The sequence below is a fragment of the Neofelis nebulosa genome, chromosome 4 (assembly GCF_028018385.1).
Source record: "Neofelis nebulosa isolate mNeoNeb1 chromosome 4, mNeoNeb1.pri, whole genome shotgun sequence".
Lineage (NCBI taxonomy): Eukaryota > Metazoa > Chordata > Mammalia > Carnivora > Felidae > Neofelis > Neofelis nebulosa.
In genome coordinates, this window is record NC_080785.1 from 98,595,050 (window position 1) to 98,613,993 (window position 18,944).

At 41.0% G+C, this 18,944-nt stretch overlaps 2 protein-coding genes across 2 annotated transcripts; both read right to left on the reverse strand.

The window, feature by feature from the left end:
- Positions 1 to 355: 355 nt before the first annotated feature.
- C4H7orf25 (chromosome 4 C7orf25 homolog) lies at positions 356 to 3,680 on the reverse strand. Its single transcript, XM_058725480.1, has 2 exons — positions 3,529 to 3,680; positions 356 to 2,539 (listed from the first exon to the last, which is right to left on the reverse strand). The coding sequence occupies exon 2, from the start codon at positions 2,516 to 2,518 to the stop codon at positions 1,253 to 1,255; it is 1,266 nt and encodes a 421-aa protein (XP_058581463.1). The 5' UTR covers positions 2,519 to 2,539; positions 3,529 to 3,680; the 3' UTR covers positions 356 to 1,252.
- A 4,703-nt stretch (positions 3,681 to 8,383) lies between these two features.
- PSMA2 (proteasome 20S subunit alpha 2) lies at positions 8,384 to 18,904 on the reverse strand. Its single transcript, XM_058725481.1, has 8 exons — positions 18,776 to 18,904; positions 15,041 to 15,117; positions 13,945 to 14,077; positions 12,390 to 12,512; positions 11,555 to 11,636; positions 9,853 to 9,926; positions 8,753 to 8,810; positions 8,384 to 8,665 (listed from the first exon to the last, which is right to left on the reverse strand). The coding sequence occupies exons 1-8, from the start codon at positions 18,814 to 18,816 to the stop codon at positions 8,549 to 8,551; spliced, it is 705 nt and encodes a 234-aa protein (XP_058581464.1). The 5' UTR covers positions 18,817 to 18,904; the 3' UTR covers positions 8,384 to 8,548.
- Between the last annotated feature and the right edge of the window lie 40 nt (positions 18,905 to 18,944).

Below are 18,944 nucleotides of genomic sequence, written 5' to 3' on the forward strand. Positions count from 1 at the left end.
TTTTCCCCTAGGAAATGTGTTCCTAGTTAATAATGGAATCTCTCCCAAGAGAAACACCCCCGAGTTTACTTTTTCATTTCATCTCAGTGTTCACGGACATCCTATAACCAAATTCTAAACCCCTGCCCCCAACAAACACTGTGGCTAGAAGTTGAGTTTCCCTTCTCACAGAACAGTAAAGTTGGCGCAACAGAAAGAGGTTAGGCTGTGGCAATGTGTTCTAATACCATTTCCTACGCTTAGCTTGCATTAACACTTAAGCTCCAAGGTGTAATGCCCCATTTTTTAAAATGTTGTCAGTACCAATCTACTTTGCTAATTTTGTTTTGTTTTGCTGTAAATGAAGCACCTAGGGCAATGTGGACATAAAAATTTATTTTTAATTACAAATTCTGTCGTGCAACAAGTATGGAATCTCCCCTACCACCATTTCACAAGAGTGAAGTAATGCAGTTGTTACTTGCCACTTGCAAAAGAAACAGTAAAGGCAGTATTTATGAGTCAAATACTTGCACTATGGGAACTATTTGTACTTTAAAGTAAAATGTGATTTAAATGCTTAATTCTTTTACCATTTATTCAAATTACAATTTTGCCTTAAATGTCCCAGCTTTACAGGAGTGGAACTGCTGCTTACCTTTCTTTTCACAAAGGCATATCCATAGGCTCATGGGACTCCCATGACCAGTATTCACTTTATTTTCCTCTACGTTAATGTACTCTTTAACCACCAGAGTATGCCTGACACATAGCAACCAAGGAAGTTCCTTTTCATTGATAATGGCCATAACTTTACAGTCTAAAACTAATCATAAACTATTACTTCCCAGCCTCAACCCACATCAACTGATCAATCACCATAATGAAAAACAAGCTTCAGAGTTTTCTCCAGATATTTAATGCAAGATGCAGTGTAGCCATATTCCATGAAATGCTGATGACCACTAGGGGGCTGTGGCCCTACTCAATCAAACAAAAGTACTACAACACAGCTAAAAGCTTTAATATAGATGTATTCTGTTCTTAACTGCTATCATGTAGACAGTCTGATAAATAAGGTTGTCTCTTGTGCTTTTGCTACTGCTGTAGGAGGTTATATATTTTATAGATGACACACACAATCAACTCTACTGGTTTAAGAGTTCTAAATGTTATGTGTACTATAGACCTTTTTTTCTTCCCCATTTAAGATGGGAAGACCCAGCCTTTGGTATAAGTAACTTACTTCCATGACAATATTTAAAGGATATCATTAGTGTTCGCTGTCAGTTGTGTCGTCTTTTGGTAAGGGGGTGGCCAGGGCCTCTTTGCTCTCAGTAAGCGCTCTGGGCTGGTGGATAAACACACTAAATTTAACACCCTGGTTGTTGGCAGCTCTGACAAAACCACTATTGGCAGTCATTGTGATGGCTTTTAGAGTGTCTCCCGTCCCAAAAATTGTTAATGAGCGGCTATTGATTTTTGAACTGGCCACTAGTCTCAAGGCACGCTCAGAAGGCTGGTCTGGCACCACATTAATTTGTTTAATTAGCATAGTGGCCCTCTCTCTCTCCCCAGGTCCTCCTAAGGTATCTAGAATAGACTGAAAGTCCTTGACAGCAGATTCACAAGCAAACAACTCTTTGTCCTTCATAAACGCCTCCAGCTGTGGTAACACCTGCTCTTTCCTCTCTTGCTCGGCTTGTTCTGTGAGCACTTTTTCTTTGAAGATAAAGTGGCAGCCTCCATAGCTGAGGGCAGATACGTATGTGATTAAAGTAGTAATGTCCAGATTTACCCTTTTGCACACATCAACCTTAATTTCTGTTGGAAACGCAACACTTGCTAGTATATTTTCTCGGTCTACTCTGGTCACTTGCAAAAGTTCAGGGCCTTCGTCATCGGACTCACTCTCGCTTGGTTGGAGCTCTTCAGGGTGATCTAACAGAGAGTTAACCGCTACTATGTCTCCTCGCACGGATATGCCCATTTCTTGGAGCTTCTCCGCCATGGGGCTGGAGACACTGTTGTAAAACGCAAAGATGATGTGAGGATTGCTATACTGCACTGGCTGCTGGTGACTGGCCTGGAGGAAGTCTTCAGCCTGCTCAATGATGCTCTTGTCACCATACTGGCCCCTGCCCAGCCAAATGTTGTGTAGAGCTTCAGCCTTGCGGCCAATGGCTTTCACCCACGTATGACCACCGTTTGCAACTACATCCACCACAAGGGTCTGCTTTTCTCCCAAGGTATCTGTGTAACCAAAGACATGAAGAACACTAACAACTTCTTCCAAGTTTTCTGCTGATTCCACAATGGCTCTTAGGTGTGTTAGATTAGTGCTCTGTAAATGGGATTCCTTAATAGCTACTTTCCCAGCTTCTACCTTCTGTAGGAATTTTAATTCTGCCTTCAATTTGCTGCACAGCTTTGCACCACCTTCTATACCACCTTTCCTTGATCGAGAAAGTGATTCCGCTCTCTTGATCAGTTCCTTGGCTATGGCGATTCGTTCACAGAGCATGGGGTGTGCGGACATGCTGACAGCATTATTCCTTTCCTGTGAAAAGAAACAAGACAAGGCAAATTGAAATAGTCCTCAAAAATCATGGCAATCAATTCTTCACTGAGGACTACAGAAGTTCAATCTAGCAACAAAGCTTATGGAGTCTGAGTCTATGAACCTGGACTTGGGCATGACTGATTTGGGAGTGACTCCCTCTTCTGACAACTAAGGATGATACCTGTATTTCTGAACTCTTCCTTTGGTATGCCGGGTTCGACACACTTTTTAGACCTTTATTTTTTTTTCAGTTTGAAGGTAGTATCCGGCACGTCCCAGGTCAGAATAAAGCGCAGTTGTTCCACAATCTACTACATGAGGGATTCGCTCAGCAGCAGCTTTGCTGTTTGGTGGGAGAGCAATTTTCTAAAAGGCTGGGAAAGTGTAGAGAACGTGACTAGATTAAAAATGACTAGCCGGTTATAGCAAATTGTCCAAACCCATACTGTAAGCCTTTCTAACCTTTTCCTCCGTGAGTCGCTCTCCTTGACGTGACTGCCTCGTGCTGTGCCACGGGCACACGGTACACCCGCCGAGGAATCAAGACTGCCCCGATCCTGCATTTGACGTCAACACAGTATATTTTAAAAGAGCTAGGGGACCCACCAACTCGGCTCCCGCTCACACCAGGAAGGACAAGCCGAAGATTAACTAGACCCCACGAGTGCAGCCCGTGACGACCCGGAGGTCTGCGGAGCCTTCCGGGGGCGCGGGGGGGGGGGGGGGGGGGGGAGAGACATTGGGCCCTGGAACCCTAACGGGTCCGCCCGCACAGCAGGACCCCGCCACGCAGACTCGGGCTCAAACAGCCCCCGAAACCAGCGCCGGGCGTGGAGGCCAGAGCGGGGGCGGAAGGGGGCGGGGAGGGGGGGGGGACGCGGCGGCCCCGAGCCGGCCCCCTCCCCCCGCCAGGCCGGCCGGCCCAGCCCCCTCCCGGTCTCGGTAGGGGCGCCCCGTTCCCTCCCTCTGCCTCCCCGGCTCCTCACCGGCAGCGCCAGGACCGGGAGCGCGAGCAAGCGGGCACGTGCGTGCGCGAGGCCGGGACCCGCCGGGAAACCTCGTCTGGCGGACCCCACCCCACTCTAGCCGCCGCGGCTGCTCAGCCCGCGCGAGCGCCGCCGCCTCGGCAGCCTCTCGCGTCACGTGGCCCCGCGCCGGGTGACGCCGAGCCCGCGAGTCCCAGGCGGCAGCGCGATCTACCGAGCGTGGCTGACGCTAACGCGGCGGCCATGTTTGTTGAGGGCACCCGGCTTCTCGCACGCACCGAGCAAGGAGGCACCGGGGGTTCGCGGCCACTTGGGCCCAGGAAAGGAGCGGAGGCGAAGCTCGCGGGGCTGGGCATCATTCCCGGTGGGTCGTCGGCCACTCAGTCTATGAGGCCGACCCCGCGCCCTAGGTCTTACGCTCGGTTGGACTTTCCCTGGGGCGGGAGTCGTGCATTTTGGTGGAGAAAACTCCCAGTTGTGCCCAAGTACCCCACTCCTGCTGTCAAGCTCAAACTCCTACCAAGTGACAGGCAGCGGTGGTTCCAGAAAGATTTTCAGCTCATTTTAATATAAGAGGAGACAGGCAGGAAGCTTGTCAAAGGTGTCACAGCTGGTAAGTGCCGGAGCTGGGAGTCTGGATTCCAAGCCAAAGCACTTTCTACTGCACCATCCTGGGCTCTCCATTGAAAGTGTGGTATCAGAGATATGCTGCCTTTCTGAAGAGTACAAATAATCAGATGGCTTCTGAGGGAGGAACTTATATTAGGCTAACAAGAGTGTCCAAAGTCAACCAAAAGGTTAGGACTTTTGATAAAGCTAATTTTAAAAAATTAAAATGGGCTTCAAGTTAATATTAATCCCATGTGTGCCTGCTCCTTCCCCAAGCCTTACTTGAATGGCAGTCTTAGGAAAGAAAAAGCAACAGACCCACGAAAATAAAAAGAACAAGAAATGAGACTGCACATGAGATATGTCAACACATTTTTGGAAGGCCAAGAGCAATAATAACATCCATTCAATGCTTATTATATGGCAGGTGTTACTCTAAGTACTTTTCACATATTAACTTATTTGATCCTCTTCGCAAACTGAAAGGTAAATATATCTTACAGGTAGTCCACCACAAAGAGGTTGTTTAACCCAGGCAGCCTCTCTGTAAATGGAGCAGTGAGCACAGTGGAGAAAGTGTCTACAGCAAGTGACTCACAGAGCAGAGCCCAAAAAGGTTTTGGAACTGCAGGTGCCTGGAAGACAGAAGGGAGGGGAGCAGTGAGGCAGGACTGAAAATGGGCACGGCTTCAGTCTGTGAGAACAAACAGCCAAATGCTCTCTCAAGTGCAGTGCAAGCTGGACAGCTAGCCACCCTTCCCTGGGTAGAAAACTAGAGTTTACCATGTCGAAGGCAGGGAGTCAGAGGGATTCGAGACACATTATGAAGTGACAGTCTCCTATGGAATGTGAAATACTATTAGTCCCTCCTCTGCCCCTCCTAGGATGCAGACGCTCCTCTCCCTATTTTTCTGTGGAGAAGCCGAACAAATCAAAGACCACAGAAGATGGCCTATAGCAGGATCCCTGAGTAAGTAGGCGCAGGGCTCGCAAACACAGTGCTTCCAAACATTCTTCTGTTTGGAATTTGAAGTAAACATAAAGCAGAACAAATGGCTTTGAAAAGTATTCTATAACTAGCATCCTCAGATAAAAGGTGTTCCATTCATGAAACATGAGGACTTTTTTAAGGGAAAGGTGACAAAGAATGAGTTTTCTTTTTTTTTTTTTAATGTTTATTTTCGAGAAAGAGCATGCACGCGAGTGGGGGAAGGGCAGAGAGAGGGAGACTGAGGATCAGAAGGGGGCTCCGCACTGAAAACAGAGAACCCAGTGCAGGACTCATGAACCAAACCATGAGATCGTGACCTAAGCACAAGTCGGAGGCTTAACCAACTAAATCACCCAGGCGCCCCAAGAATGAGTTTTTCAAAATTAAAAATGGTATCGCCAATGTTAAAATATCAATGAAAGAGTAGGAAGAATGGGTAAAACTGTACTAGAATGCACAATAAAGACAGGTGAAAACTTTAGCAAAAAATATTTCTCAAACACTATGAAATTTACCAAAACTGAAAGATCTTAGTTTCTACAGTGAAAAGGCCTCCTGAGTTAAGAAACCCAAAGACAGACATGTCATTGTGAAATTTCAAAATGCTGCAGATAAAAGTCCTAAGAACTGCAAAGGAGAAAAAAGTTATACCAGCCAATGGAGAGAGAACATAGTTTCAAACCTGCAACTGGCTGGATTAGGGCAGAAAGACAGAAGGTTCCAAGACAGAAACTTCTGGAGGTGTTGTGGGACCAGGGTGGGGGATTGGAGGACTGAGGAGAGAACCGTTAAAGTCACTTAACACGATATACTGAGGAAAACGGTATGCAGGTTTTACGATCCTGTCACGGGAATCTGGGGGTTGGTGATGGCTACACAGAACACAAAGAAGTGAAGCAGTATTACCTGCAGGAAGATTATTTAGGAAACGGGGTAACAGCATACTTCCATAGCCGTAACAGAAACTTTTAAACTGAATATTATGATCTAATTAAACTGAGGCAGAGAGAAGGGAGGGAGAGTTCCGAATTCCCATCTTGCAGGATATAGTTTATATAGTGGCTCAACTTCAGGAATCCAGAGATAACTGGGTAAGCCTACTGTGTGAAATATGGAGGACAGTACCTGCTGGAAAACCTGGAAAAGTTCAAAGTGATGAAACACAGGGGCACAGCCTTTGATGAAGTGTTAGAATTATCGAACTTTTTAAATATGCTCATGCTTAGGAAGCTGTCGCTCACGTGGAGTTACGTGACAGAGGTGGGGTTAAGGGGCTGAGTTGGCGGTTTCAGTCCCTGAACATGTGAAAGCTCTTTTGATCCTCCTTATCATCCAGTCAGTGCCCAGTGAACCGGTGCTCGAGAACTATAAAGGTCAGTATTGCCCCTCATCCTTATCTCGCCTTTCCAACTCCCTCCTGCCCCCACATGTGAATTTTAAACACCTCCATGGTTCATAACTAATTATTCTGCAAACTTCAGTGAGGAACTAGAAAAGAGGATGGACAGCACAAGTGGAGGCAAACTTTTTAAGACTGGGAGGATACAAAATGAACTGAGAATGGAGGGGGGCTGTGCACATGAGGAGCACTGTGACACATAAGTGGATTAAAAGCAGCTCAACTCCACAAGCTAGAGATGACTGAAGGGTTGTGGGGCATTCTGGGATGCGGTGGGTCATAAGACCAAAGAACTGAGTTCCCCAAGAACTGAGACAAAAAGGATTGGCTTAATTTTAAGGTTAATGAAAAGAATAAACTGAGAACAAAGGTAAAAGTGTTCTAGGCAGCTTCAGTTGAACTAGGCTTTGCATTTAACGGGGCAAGAGGCAAGAACAGAATATGGACATAAATCTGCTTCAGTGAGTTTTTCCTCCCTTTATTCTGTGGACTTACTCTGTTAGCCCCCATTGGGAATCATACACACATTTTCCTTTTGTCCCTAATATGCCTGCCTTATGTTTCCCTTCTTTGATTTGTAGGATTTTGGCATTCCTCTGGTTTTTGAATATTGGATAGAAGGGAGGGCTTACGCAAATCAAAGGCAGCTAAACCTTAGAGTACTTGACCGTCAACCCTGCCAGGCCTTTCATTGGCATCATCAAATTCTGTCCTTAGAAAACCCTCTGAGATAATTACCTGTACAGTCACTTAGCCTGTAAATGAGAGTTAAGATCTGACCCCAAACCCATTCCTTTTTACCACTATGTTCTCTTTCCAGTGTGCAATATACCAAGAGCCCATGACATGAGGACAGATGATTAGAGAAGGCCTTCAAGACCAACATCTTGATGTTGGATATCAAGTTGCCATCTTCCATCTTTCATAATAATCCTGCCGCTGCCTATGCTAAGATATGGTGCTGTCGTGATTGTGGGAGCAGAACTGGGAATCCTGACCAAACTGTCCAAGGTAAGACTCTTTTCTCCTACACTCAGCTAAATCTTAATCAAGATCTTTTGAGCCACATTTAAATCATAGAACTACATACTGTATCTTTGTTGGTAAGAATGATGTTCATAACCTCTGTTCTGTGAGCCAAACTAATGATGATTTCTCTTATCCTAAGAAGCTTTAAAAAACAAAAAACTAAGCAAATGTCTACACATCTGATGAAAACAGAGATTGCGTTATTTGCCTGTTTGTATGGGCCTTAATTTAAAGCCAAGGTTCTGATTACACTGAGATAACATGAATAAGGGAGACCCTTAAGCCGTAGTTTTGATGTTTAAGTATTAGGATTTTATTTCCATACTCATGTTTATCCTCGAGTTTAAAAAGTCTAGTAGAATCTAAGGGACTCCTTTTAAATACATTTACCTACTTGTGATGGAGAAACCAATAGGAACCAGTACATCATTTTTATCCACTTGCATCATGTATCTCCTATAGGAGACTCTTTGGCCTGGCACTCTTCACAGCTCCAGTGCAATCTCAGTGTGCTACAGTTTCACTGATCCACACCTAATGGTGCCTACAGAGCACCCACGCTTCCCATCTTGTCTCATGAATCCATGAAAGCCTGCAGATTCTCCCAGCTCTAAAAGCAGTGTTTACCAAAATCAGCATTTTGCTTTCCTGAAACATGGACAACATCTGATAGTAAAGAGGTTAACAAGATTTGACTTAACCAAAATTGCATGAAGATTAAAGAGTGTGTCACCATTCTGCTCTGCAATGTAGTTTCCAGAAGTCAACTGTGATAAAAAGCAGGAGATAACTATTTTAAAATTTTACTAACTCCTAAAAAGCTGAAGTTGGATTTAACAGTTTATTATGATTTATAAGTGTCATTTTAAAAACATCTGTCCATTAAACCATGTAGAAATAAGTATGCAAAAAGTCTGCAAAACAAAACATACTTTAAACATGTTTAAGTAGAGGGATTATTTGAAATTCCGGATTTTTCAGTCACTTCATTATTATGCTATTGCAGCCAAGTAATCCTTAACTTCAGTCGGAGTAAGCCTCCTGAATCCGGCTTCATTGCAGATTCCAACCTCTATGTTGTCTTCTGTCATCTGCCCTTCAAAGCTTTCCTATTGAAGAGGAAGGGCAAAAGGTCAGTTTTCCAAGCACTTAATTATAAACTCATTATAAATCCCATTGTTAGAAATTGTGCTAACCTTTAGAGTTAATATGGCTGTGTGAATGGCATCTTCAAGTTCCAGGTCTTCGTTATATCTAAAGAATTTTTTGAAAAGGCAATGATTTATAGCAGAACTTACATTATTAATGGTTACTTAAACATGACAGCGGCAACATAAGAATTTCTCAAAATCTAAAACGCTCCTACAAATACTAAGCTACAGATTAATTCTTTTAGTCCACTCATTGCGATAGCTGTCCCCCAATAATAAATTGACGCTTGTAATCCTAACAGCAGTATAAATATTTTAATATAATCAGAATGTGGTGGGAATATTATAATTTTTTTAAATAAAGAAATCAGACCTTTGCTAAAATTTCTTTTGTTTGTTCTTGTAAGTTTTAACTTCATGTGAAATGTCTGAAGACTATTAATACGTAAAAGGAAAAGGAAAGTGCTTTAGGAAAGATCTTAAAATTATTTGTTTACTGATTAATCCCATGTCTAAAATTTTTCATAATCTTTTAACATTATGTGAAAAATGTACTGAAAGGTTCATCTGCCGGTTATATAGAGTTAATTATAAATTTTTGCTGTTCAAAATGCGTGTAGGACATTTTTCGGTGGACCAATGCTAAGAAGATAGCTGGAAATAAGAGCAGTGACAGCAGATTTTTACACGGTACCGCACTTTTCATCCAGCACATACAACAATCTATTGCCAATACCAGGAACTGAGCTTCACCATTTTTTTCTGTAACTGTCATAAGGTAAACGGTTATCACTTACGTCACTTAAATTTTCCTCCCCAATTTTTTACTCCAATTCCAACTGTTTTTTCTTTGAGATTGTAGGAGGAAAAATGAAGTAAAAAATAAAAACAATTAAATTTAGGAAAAAACCCAAAGAATGCAGAAATAAAAGTTCTTAATAAATAGATAATATTACCACTTAATATACTGTGAAGACTAGGGAGCCAGGGTGAAGAGAAGTTTTTACTTTATTTGTAACTAGGCTACACAAATGAGTGTTTGAATATAAAGTAATAAATGTGTTTAGATTCGGGATACTAATTGTTTAAAAACACTGAGAACCATAAAGTGAGATTGCTAAGAAACTGAGTTTCAGTAAGCCTACCTTTTCTCTAGGAAAGTCTTCCCATTCACGTAGTTCTTTCCCATTGCTGTGGCTTTCCACGCAAAGTAAGCTCCCTAATCAGGAAGAGAAGGGAAACACATTTTAAATCATTAATCTAGTTATATCATTCTGCCGTTTCTTTTTTAGGTCTCTAAATTAGTCTCTAACAGTTCACAGAATATTTGGAATACAATGAAGTATGTCACAAGAGAGGCTACTTTCTAAAAAGATTAGAGAGCTAAATAACAAAGAGGAACGAAGACACCTCTGGAGATTATAGAGAAGTTCAGTAATTTGATCGTGGTGACAGCTTTCTCAGCTATTTACATCCATCAAAACTCATCAAATTGTACACTTTGCATATGTGTGATTTATGGTTACAATTTATGTGAAAAAGTCAGTTAAAGGCAACAGGTTCACTTACAACAATAATCAAAAGTAATATTTCAGCATATTAGGATTGAAGGACTCTAGAATCATACACACACACACACACACACACACACACGTGAGAAAAATGGTGATCAAGTCTTTATCATCACTGCTGAACAAAGTAAAAAGAGACAGTATTTCATTAAAAATATTTCGAAGTTTTGGGGCACCTGGATGGCTCAGTCAGTTGAATGTCCAACTCTCAGTTTCAGCTCAGATCATGACCTCATGGTTTCATGAGTCCAAGCCCCGTGTCAGGCTCTATGCTGACAGTGCGGAGCCTGCTTGGGGTTCTCTTTCTCCCTGTCATACTCACACTGTCTCTGTCTCTCTCAAAAATAAATAAAACTTAAAAAAAAATTTTTTTTAATATTTTGAAATTTTGATATTTTGTAATCTAATGTTTAATGAAAGCAGCAATATGTTGTATATAACATGGCCTCATCTGTTGAAAAAAATACCTATGCACACACATTAAGAAAAATACTGAAAGAAATACACCAAACATTCTTTAAAAGAAACTGCCTTTGAAATAAAGCAGGGAAGAAAAGGGCAAAAGATGAAACCTGGATTCCAGTGATGATGGCTTCTGCTACCCACTGGGAAGAAAGCTAAGAGGGCATGTCATTTAGTTTCAGAGGCTCAGAGATGGGGTAACAGACACTGTCAGAACTCCCAGAATACTTGTTTTTTCTTCCGGCTTTCCTCAGACAAGGAAGAAACTTGTGGAAGAAACTTCCTCACACAGTTGCAGAGCAGTAGTAGCCCCTCTGAATGCCTTCTAACTCAGATGCCGATCTCCTGCTTTAGAGTAGACAGACTCACCCACTTTGCACAACACTGTCTTCAAGAGTCATGTCTGTGTGTAATTAGAGTCATACTCCAAGTTGGCCCCAGGATTAAACAGATGGCAAAGAGTGCAGCACTGTCTTCTAGACCCAAATCTTTTATCGGAATATTTCTCAAAGTAATAAAACTCCACAGATTTAAAGAGATTTGATAACTATTTCAAGAAATCATTCCACTGTGTGAACTTAATGAATACAAAAAGGAAGAAGAACAGAGAGCACAGACCTAATGTACCCTCTTCAATCAGAAGACTGAATTACCAACATTTTAAATGTACAAATGCACTACTCCATATGTTCTAAAGCCCAAATGAAAAAGAAAAAAAGAAAATACTGCTAAATTTTAAACTTTTTATGGTTTTTGTTTTTATTAGCTGTTCAAAGAGTACTTTAATCCCTCCGGTATATCTGATAATACTTACAGATGGATCTGACTGAAATAAATACGGTCGCCCCTCATTCCAACCACAAATTAGTAAAGAAACTCCAAATGGTCGAACACCACTAAAGAAAGGAGAAACAAAAATTATTTGGCATCTTCATGGTGTTAAAATCAACCGAAGGTAGGAATTTATTAACACGTTCAAGTCTTAACAAAGCAAATCATCAGGTAAAATGAATTAGACTTTTAAGTTCCTTAAACAGTATTTAGTATCTTTCTGAACATATCAATTCAAAAACGAATTCTCTTTATGGTACTAAGGAACACTAGTCAAATCATTTTGGTAAATGGAGTGACACAAATTTTGGAGTAAATAAGTGTGGAGTAACATTTTGTGTCTTAACAAAGAACAACCTTCAACAAATGCAGTTTTTTTCCACTAGCTTTACACGTTAGCAAGTACTTTTATACTATCTCATCCACGTGTATACCCAGATTCAAGAGAATTACAACGACTATGGATGTGTCCAACAGCTATTGCTTTCATTATGTGCTTAGAATCATTTATAGTTGGAAAGATAAACTTGGAAGCAGAAATAACTGCCTGCCCATAGGGAAGTGTTTCAGTCACTGGCAAAAGGGCTTTACGTGGAAGCCGCATTTTGCTAGTAGATCAACAGCAAGAAAACACTCCAATCTCTTCCTTAAAAAATACTCTAGCTCCAACTAAGATCGGAAATATTCATCATAGTAATTTTCTCTACTTGTTCAATAAATACAGGAATAGTAAGTCCTCTTTTTAAATACACCTACTCTTCTAAAATGTTTTCTTTTTTCTAATTCATGATGCATTTCAAGTAATAAAATCAACTTACCCTGACTGAGTATATTCTTGCATCACAGAAGCTACTCTCTGTACCAGCTGAGCTGTGGGAATGGGTTCTTGGTACACGAGATAGTACTGCTGAGCTAGTTTTCGAGCTCTGTGCACAAGCACTCTAACAAACAAGGAAGAAATAAGACTTCATGAAAATCTTGACACTCGGCTCCTTAACGACTCTTCTTCTACAGGCATATACCTACAGCACAAGTCTTACATGCTTCTATGGAACAGTAACGATCAGCTCAAAGCCAGTCTTGCTCTTACATCTGGTTACAGTTATCTTACACGAAAACAGAGCCACACAGGAGCTGAGCCACAGGAGACGAGACAAGGACAAGGCAAAAGGAAGAAAATTAGGGACAAGGGGTACCAGTCAGCTCGGTACTAACAGATTTAGCATACACAATGGGAGCCTTATCTCCCTCCATGGCTTCTTCAAGATTGTGCCCCCTTTCCTGAGGGCAGTCACCCTGTCTTTGTATCTTAGTCAAGCCAACACACATAAATGCCCACACGATCACTCACACACACACACACGTACACACACGCACACACACACAATTTGGGGCATATCTTTCTCACTCTACTTCAATCTTTTTGCTACTCTGCACTTCAAAGAGTACCCTTAAGAGATTAAGGAACAGCAAGAAACTACTTAGAACATAAAAAATAACAAATGTATTAAATAATATTAAGAATATTCTATATAATCAAATTAGCAAGACAAATAGATGTACCTTTACCTGCTCATAAACTACTCATGTGAACCATCACCCACAGTGTAATACTCAGTTTGTCTTCCGCTGTCCTGTCCTCACACTTTACCCCATCAGTGCACTGCAGCATCCCTTCTACACAGTGGCAACGGGATCCACTGTAGTGAGGCTTGACCACATTCCAGCAACTGTGGCTTTTTCCAACTCATGAAAGTGAAACTTTGGCTCTGTCTTGTTCCCCCAAAATCAGGAATGAAGTTAATTGTTTTTTCTTTCTTTACTTTCTTTGCTTTACTCGTTAAGTGGCAAACATACAAAGTTGCCAATCTCTTTCAACTTGCTGGTACCCTGATGTTTCAGGGGCCTTGAGAATTTTGTCCCTTTGCTAAGAACAAAAATATAATAGGGATAACTCTGAATGGGATGGCAATGTTTTCTTTTGCTGCCTTGTAACTTTTTTTTTTAAATATAGTTTACTATAACTTGTATTGCTTTGGTTTTTAAAATACATGAGAGAACAGCAAATCCTCTGAAGCCCAGCCCTTGGATGGAAAAAAAGGGGTGTGATCAGAGGGGAAAAACCACTAAACAGATAAGAGAATTACTGGATCTCCTCTTTTACAATGCAGTGGCACTGAGTTATCCTTAAAGCAACCCTTCGTCTATTCCATGCAGACAGACTAAATTCAGCTGCCCGTGATGCTGCTGTTGCTAAGCAAAGCACAAAAATGAAGAGTTGGGAGATTAAAGGAAAAACATCCCTTGATTTTTCTCCTCAAAGTATACAAGCAGCTCATAAAACAGTGAGGAAAAACAAATAGTACAAAGTACCTGTAATCTGGGCCCATGCCACTATACACCAAGCCTATATGCTTGGTGATTGGTTCCACTTTGTGTACACTTCGCTCGTCATACAGAATGGATTTCTGTTTCTTCTCGGTTGCCAATACCACACCATTTGCAGCTTTAAAAAAAAAACAAAAAAAAACAGTGCTAAATGTTTAGTCACTTAAAGATTCTGCTTCAACAGTTTTCTAATTATGGATGCATTTTACCCAAATTCCTTTATTTCTTATTTATAAAACTTTTTCTGTATTAAAATCACCTAAGAAATGATAAATTCAGGGCATCTGGGTGGCTCAGTCAGTTAAACATCTGACTCTTGATTTCGGCTCAGGTCATGATCTTAGGGTTCATGGGACTGACCCCCCTGTCCGGCTCAGTGCTGACAGCTCAGAGCCTGGAGCCTGCTTTGGATTCTGTGTCTCCCTTTCTCACTGCCTCTCCCCTGCTTGTTCTCTTTCTCTTTCTCTCTCTCTTTCTCTCTCTCTCTCTCAAAAATAAATAATCAAAAAAAATTTTTTTAAATGGTAAATCCATTTTTCTCTCATTGGTCATCTCTATTATGCTAAGGAATCCCTATAGGTAAATGCATTACCCAATATTCCAGGACACCGAAGAGTCCGAAGAGTCTGTACCTCTTAGAATTCTGCTTACTTGGCTATTGTTCTTGTAATTTGAAATTTAAAAGCAATGATACAGGCTTTTTTTTAAAAAAGGGTATCTTTAGATGAAGTTTTATAATTAAATTTTTCTAAATTATAGAAAGGATAAAAACTGCCACAGAATAGTGATTATTATCAGTGGAAAAACAAAAGAATGCTCAGTTTTTCTCAATGGGAAAGACTACTTGTGGGTTATTACAACTAAAAGATAAAGGAGCTATATTTATTTTGAAAAAAAAAATTAATCATCTTGTACTCATTGGCTTATTACTTTTCTTTAAACTTCAAAATACTGTAAATCAACAGAAAGAACTATTAAAAATTATGCTGCCCTATTTATTTATATTAATCACTAATTAATTCCAAAAGCACTTTAAGATAACTATTAACAGGCATGTGAAATGAATGAAACATTTAATTACCTTTAATTCCCACTGAAGGGGCTCCTCCAGCTACAGCAGCCAAAGCATATTCAATCTGGACAAGTTTACCAGATGGGCTTAAAAAGAAACAAAGGTATTTGCTAAATTCACATATTTTCAAATATGTATAATAGGAATATCTCTTAGAGAGGGCAGATATGTAAGTCAAATCCATTAACCAAATACCAAGAAATAGCTGGGCTTTCACATTATAAAGCTGTACAGAAATTGAGGATACCAGGCAATTTGTACATATACATAGTAAAGCACTTAGCTTTCCTTTTTCCCCCCCTCCTTCTTGTCTGACTCTTTAATCACCATCATTATTACTGTTGCCTTTTATCACTCACCAACCTTGTGACTTCAGGCAAGTTACTTAATCCTGCTGTGTCTCAGTTTTCACATCCATAAAATGGGGATAATAGTACTACAGCCATTTCAGAAGTTTGTTGTGAAGATTAAATAAAGGGATGCCTTTTGTTCCTGGCACAAAATCAGCAGCAAGTAAATACCAAATAGTGTTATTAAGAACATGTATATGTCTGTTAAATACCAAACAACAGCATAGATTTCATATCGGTGGAGTTCCACATTTTAGAAAGTAGGCATGGCCTAAGATGTAAGACCTAGATGGTTATCAGCCACGACAAAGTATCTTCTATATAAGCTATTTCTAGAAGCTGTGAGCTGGTGATACCTAACATACCTGATTTCATGGGTTTGGTAGCCAGATTTTAGCCCTAACCTGGCTTTTAAGATCATACTTTATTTCGAACCAGTTGTTGAGTTAAAATTATCGTAAACTAACCTGATTTCACAGTTAAAAAGTTTTTGACTGAAAGTAGTTTGTCCAGAATGACATGGCTTGGTCCGTGTCTCTAGTCTACTAGTGAAAATAAAACGTAAGTTTCAGAAGGTCATTTATCTTCATAAAATTATGGATACTCTCTTGTCACCCAAGCCTCAGCTTTGTTCCGGACACACAGACTACTCTTAGAATTCAAAAACCCCTTTGACAAGCTAACCCCCTCTGTCTGCAATGCATTTCACCTTTGTCTGGTGAACTCTTTCCTCCTGGTCATCCTTCAGTCTTCAGTAGAAATGTCATTCATGTCCTTAAAGAAGCTGTCCTGGCCACAGGGACTAGGCTGAATCCCACACACTCATGCCTATGGTGCCCCATACTTCCTCTCTGGCTAAGATTCATCATGCTTTAAATTACTCATACAATGTTCGCCTTCCTCAACAAAGTCTAAGCTCTGTTTGGTCAGTATCCTAACGTACAACCTAGTACCAGGAGTCCACATCATTTAGCTGACAGAGACACAAGGAGACCTATTTAAGGGATAAGCCTAAGTGTGACAGTTTAAAGACTCTTAAGTGACAAAAGCAGTTAACTTGAGTGGAATAACATTAATAGGTATTTAAATTTTTAAAATTAGGCTGTAGTTGTTAGTCACTATTTCAATAATCATATGACCCACTAGGTCCATCTGGCTTTCAATTATTGCTCAACATCGAGCTCAAATACACTTGGGAACATTTTAAAGGCTCAGGTAAACTTAAACTTACCTTTTCACTGTTCCCCACAATCACCTGCATGAACATCTACTGTTACATCTTCCTGTATGAAAGCTCACCCATCTGTGAACTCACTGAGCAATCAACCATCTGTGTATTCAGTCACACAACTAGCCCATTCCAAAGCACCAGCACCTCTACCTGGGATAACCGAAACAGCCTTCTAACTAGTTTTCCTCTTTCCCACCCTTACTTTTATCCCACCAGTCAGTTACCTTTGTACCAGGTCACCTGTCACTTAAATATAACTTCCTGGTTCACTTAAAATACAAACGTCTTCTGGACTGCCAGGCTCTTCAAGATCGGCCCTACCCACACTAACTCTTTGCTCACTATACTCTAGCACACTGGCCTTCTTATCAATTCCTGTAAGAGTTCAAGCTCTTTCCAACTTCAGGACTTTCATTTATCCTCTTTCCTCTGTCCATAAGTCTCTCTATCCCTAAATCTTCAAATAGTTTGCTCTTTTTCACCTTCTTGTCTCAAAAATCACCCTGAAGCACTGGCTTTTCCTGACTATCCAATCTACAGTTATGCTGCTTCTTTTAGGCTCTTTTAATAAAATTCCTGAGTAAAACGTTTTTCAGAATGTATTAGTAGACACCAATTTGTTTACTCATTTACTGTCAATATCCTCAACTGAATGTAATTCACATGAACACTCTTTCATCCTATAACACAGCCTCATCACTTCCATCATTGAGTTTAATTCTAATTACAACAGGCGAGAAACACATTTTTAAAATCTAAAAGAGTTGAACCATTATGTTAAAAAAAAGTTTATTTTACTAAAGACATTATTACAGAAGGATTTAACTCCTGATGATATTTGATTGTTTCGGCTCCAGTTATTCTAAAGAAAGGATTACACTCCCTTAAAGATACAGAACCAAGTTTGCTTTTTCACAAATATGAACAGTGACTATTTAGCAAATATTGTTCTCTATCATTGTATATAAGACCTTTGATTTACAAAATTTCATTTCATTCAAAGGTTAAAACACCCTCATTTATCACTGAAAACTGTGAAGTTTACACTTGGAAAGTACTTTACTTTTTAGTATATTACTATTTTACTATTTTAAAAAGACATCTAACAGTAATAGGAAATGTATTAATTTTGTCATCAGAAAGAACCCAGTTTGAATGTGACCTCAGCTACTCATCTAAGACCTTGGATAAGTAACTTAATTTGACCAACCTGTGGTTGGTTCATCTGTAAGATGTTGAGATAACGTTTATCTCACATGATAGGAGGAAGAAATGGAGTAGGTTAAGTTGCACCCACACATAAAGTACTCAACAAGTTGGATCCTGCTTGCCTTCAGTTGCCAGATACAACTACATTTCAGGTAATGGGAGATTACCGATCCGTAAGAAAATGGTAAAACTGAATCATTACCCGGTCGATTTATTAAACCCTTCGCTGCGCTGACGGTTTCTTACATTGTGAACAATATTGAAAAGTATACGTATTATTTTAATCCTTTGATCTAAAACAGAAAAGCCTACAATCTTTTGCAAAGTAAAGACATTCCCCCCCCAAATGTAAATGTAGTCTAGTAGTTTGGGGCCCACAAACACTAAGCGACAGAGAGATTCGCGCTTTCCTTTTTAGTCCTTAAACTTCTAACGGGGGCATGGAAGAAACCGAAAGCGGGAAGAGGTTTCTAAGTACCAAATGGAGACTAAGACTCAGACCAAACTATAACGGTGAGGTTTTCAGAAGAGAAAAGGGGACCTCAGAGATTTGACCAAGATTCTAAGCTCCAGAAGCTCCCCAATCAGGCCTACGTGGTGGGTCAGGAAGGAAATCCCGAGTTCCGAACGGGACACCCGGAGACAGCTAATCCAAAACTGCCTTATTCTCTAGTTTCCAAAGAGACAGCAAATCCCTGACTGAAGGCCTTACCCTCCCTCAGCCCCAAGGTCGCCCTGGATCCCCAAAACCGCGTTCCCACGGCTTCCCGGCATCGGGGTTTTCAGGCCGCGGGCGAGCCAAGCAAATGACTTTGCAAACTCGCGTTTCCATCCCTATTTCCTACTGTGCCCCCCGGAAGCATTAAGCCAGAGACTAGGCCGGAAAAAAAACTAGGAGCCGGGGAGTTCCTGCAACCTCGACTACGCGGAGGGCTTTCGGTGCCCCTTCCATACCTGAATGTAGTCAGCGAAAAGCTGTAACCGCGCTCCGCCATCTTTGCCTGGAGTGCCAAAGCACATCCGCACACATGCGCACTGGCGCCGGTTTCTTTTCATTTCCCCTCCCCGCTCCTTCCTTTCTCTCTCTCTGATTGGAGGAGAGTCAGAGCCGTTCCAGGGACCT

What these genes read in the sequence shown, in the direction of transcription:
- C4H7orf25 (XM_058725480.1), bottom strand. Translation starts at nt 2,518, where the DNA reads ATGTCCGCACACCCCATGCTCTGTGAACGAATCGCCATAGCCAAGGAA.
- PSMA2 (XM_058725481.1), bottom strand. Translation starts at nt 18,816, where the DNA reads ATGGCGGAGCGCGGTTACAGCTTTTCGCTGACTACATTCAG. An exon ending in CCCTTCAGTGGGAATTAAAG is followed by an intron (nt 14,078 to 15,040) that starts GTAATTAAATGT and finishes TTTTTTTTAAAG; the next exon opens with CTGCAAATGGTGTGGTATTG. An exon ending in TATTTCAGTCAGATCCATCT is followed by an intron (nt 9,927 to 11,554) that starts GTAAGTATTATC and finishes CTTCCTGATTAG; the next exon opens with GGAGCTTACTTTGCGTGGAA.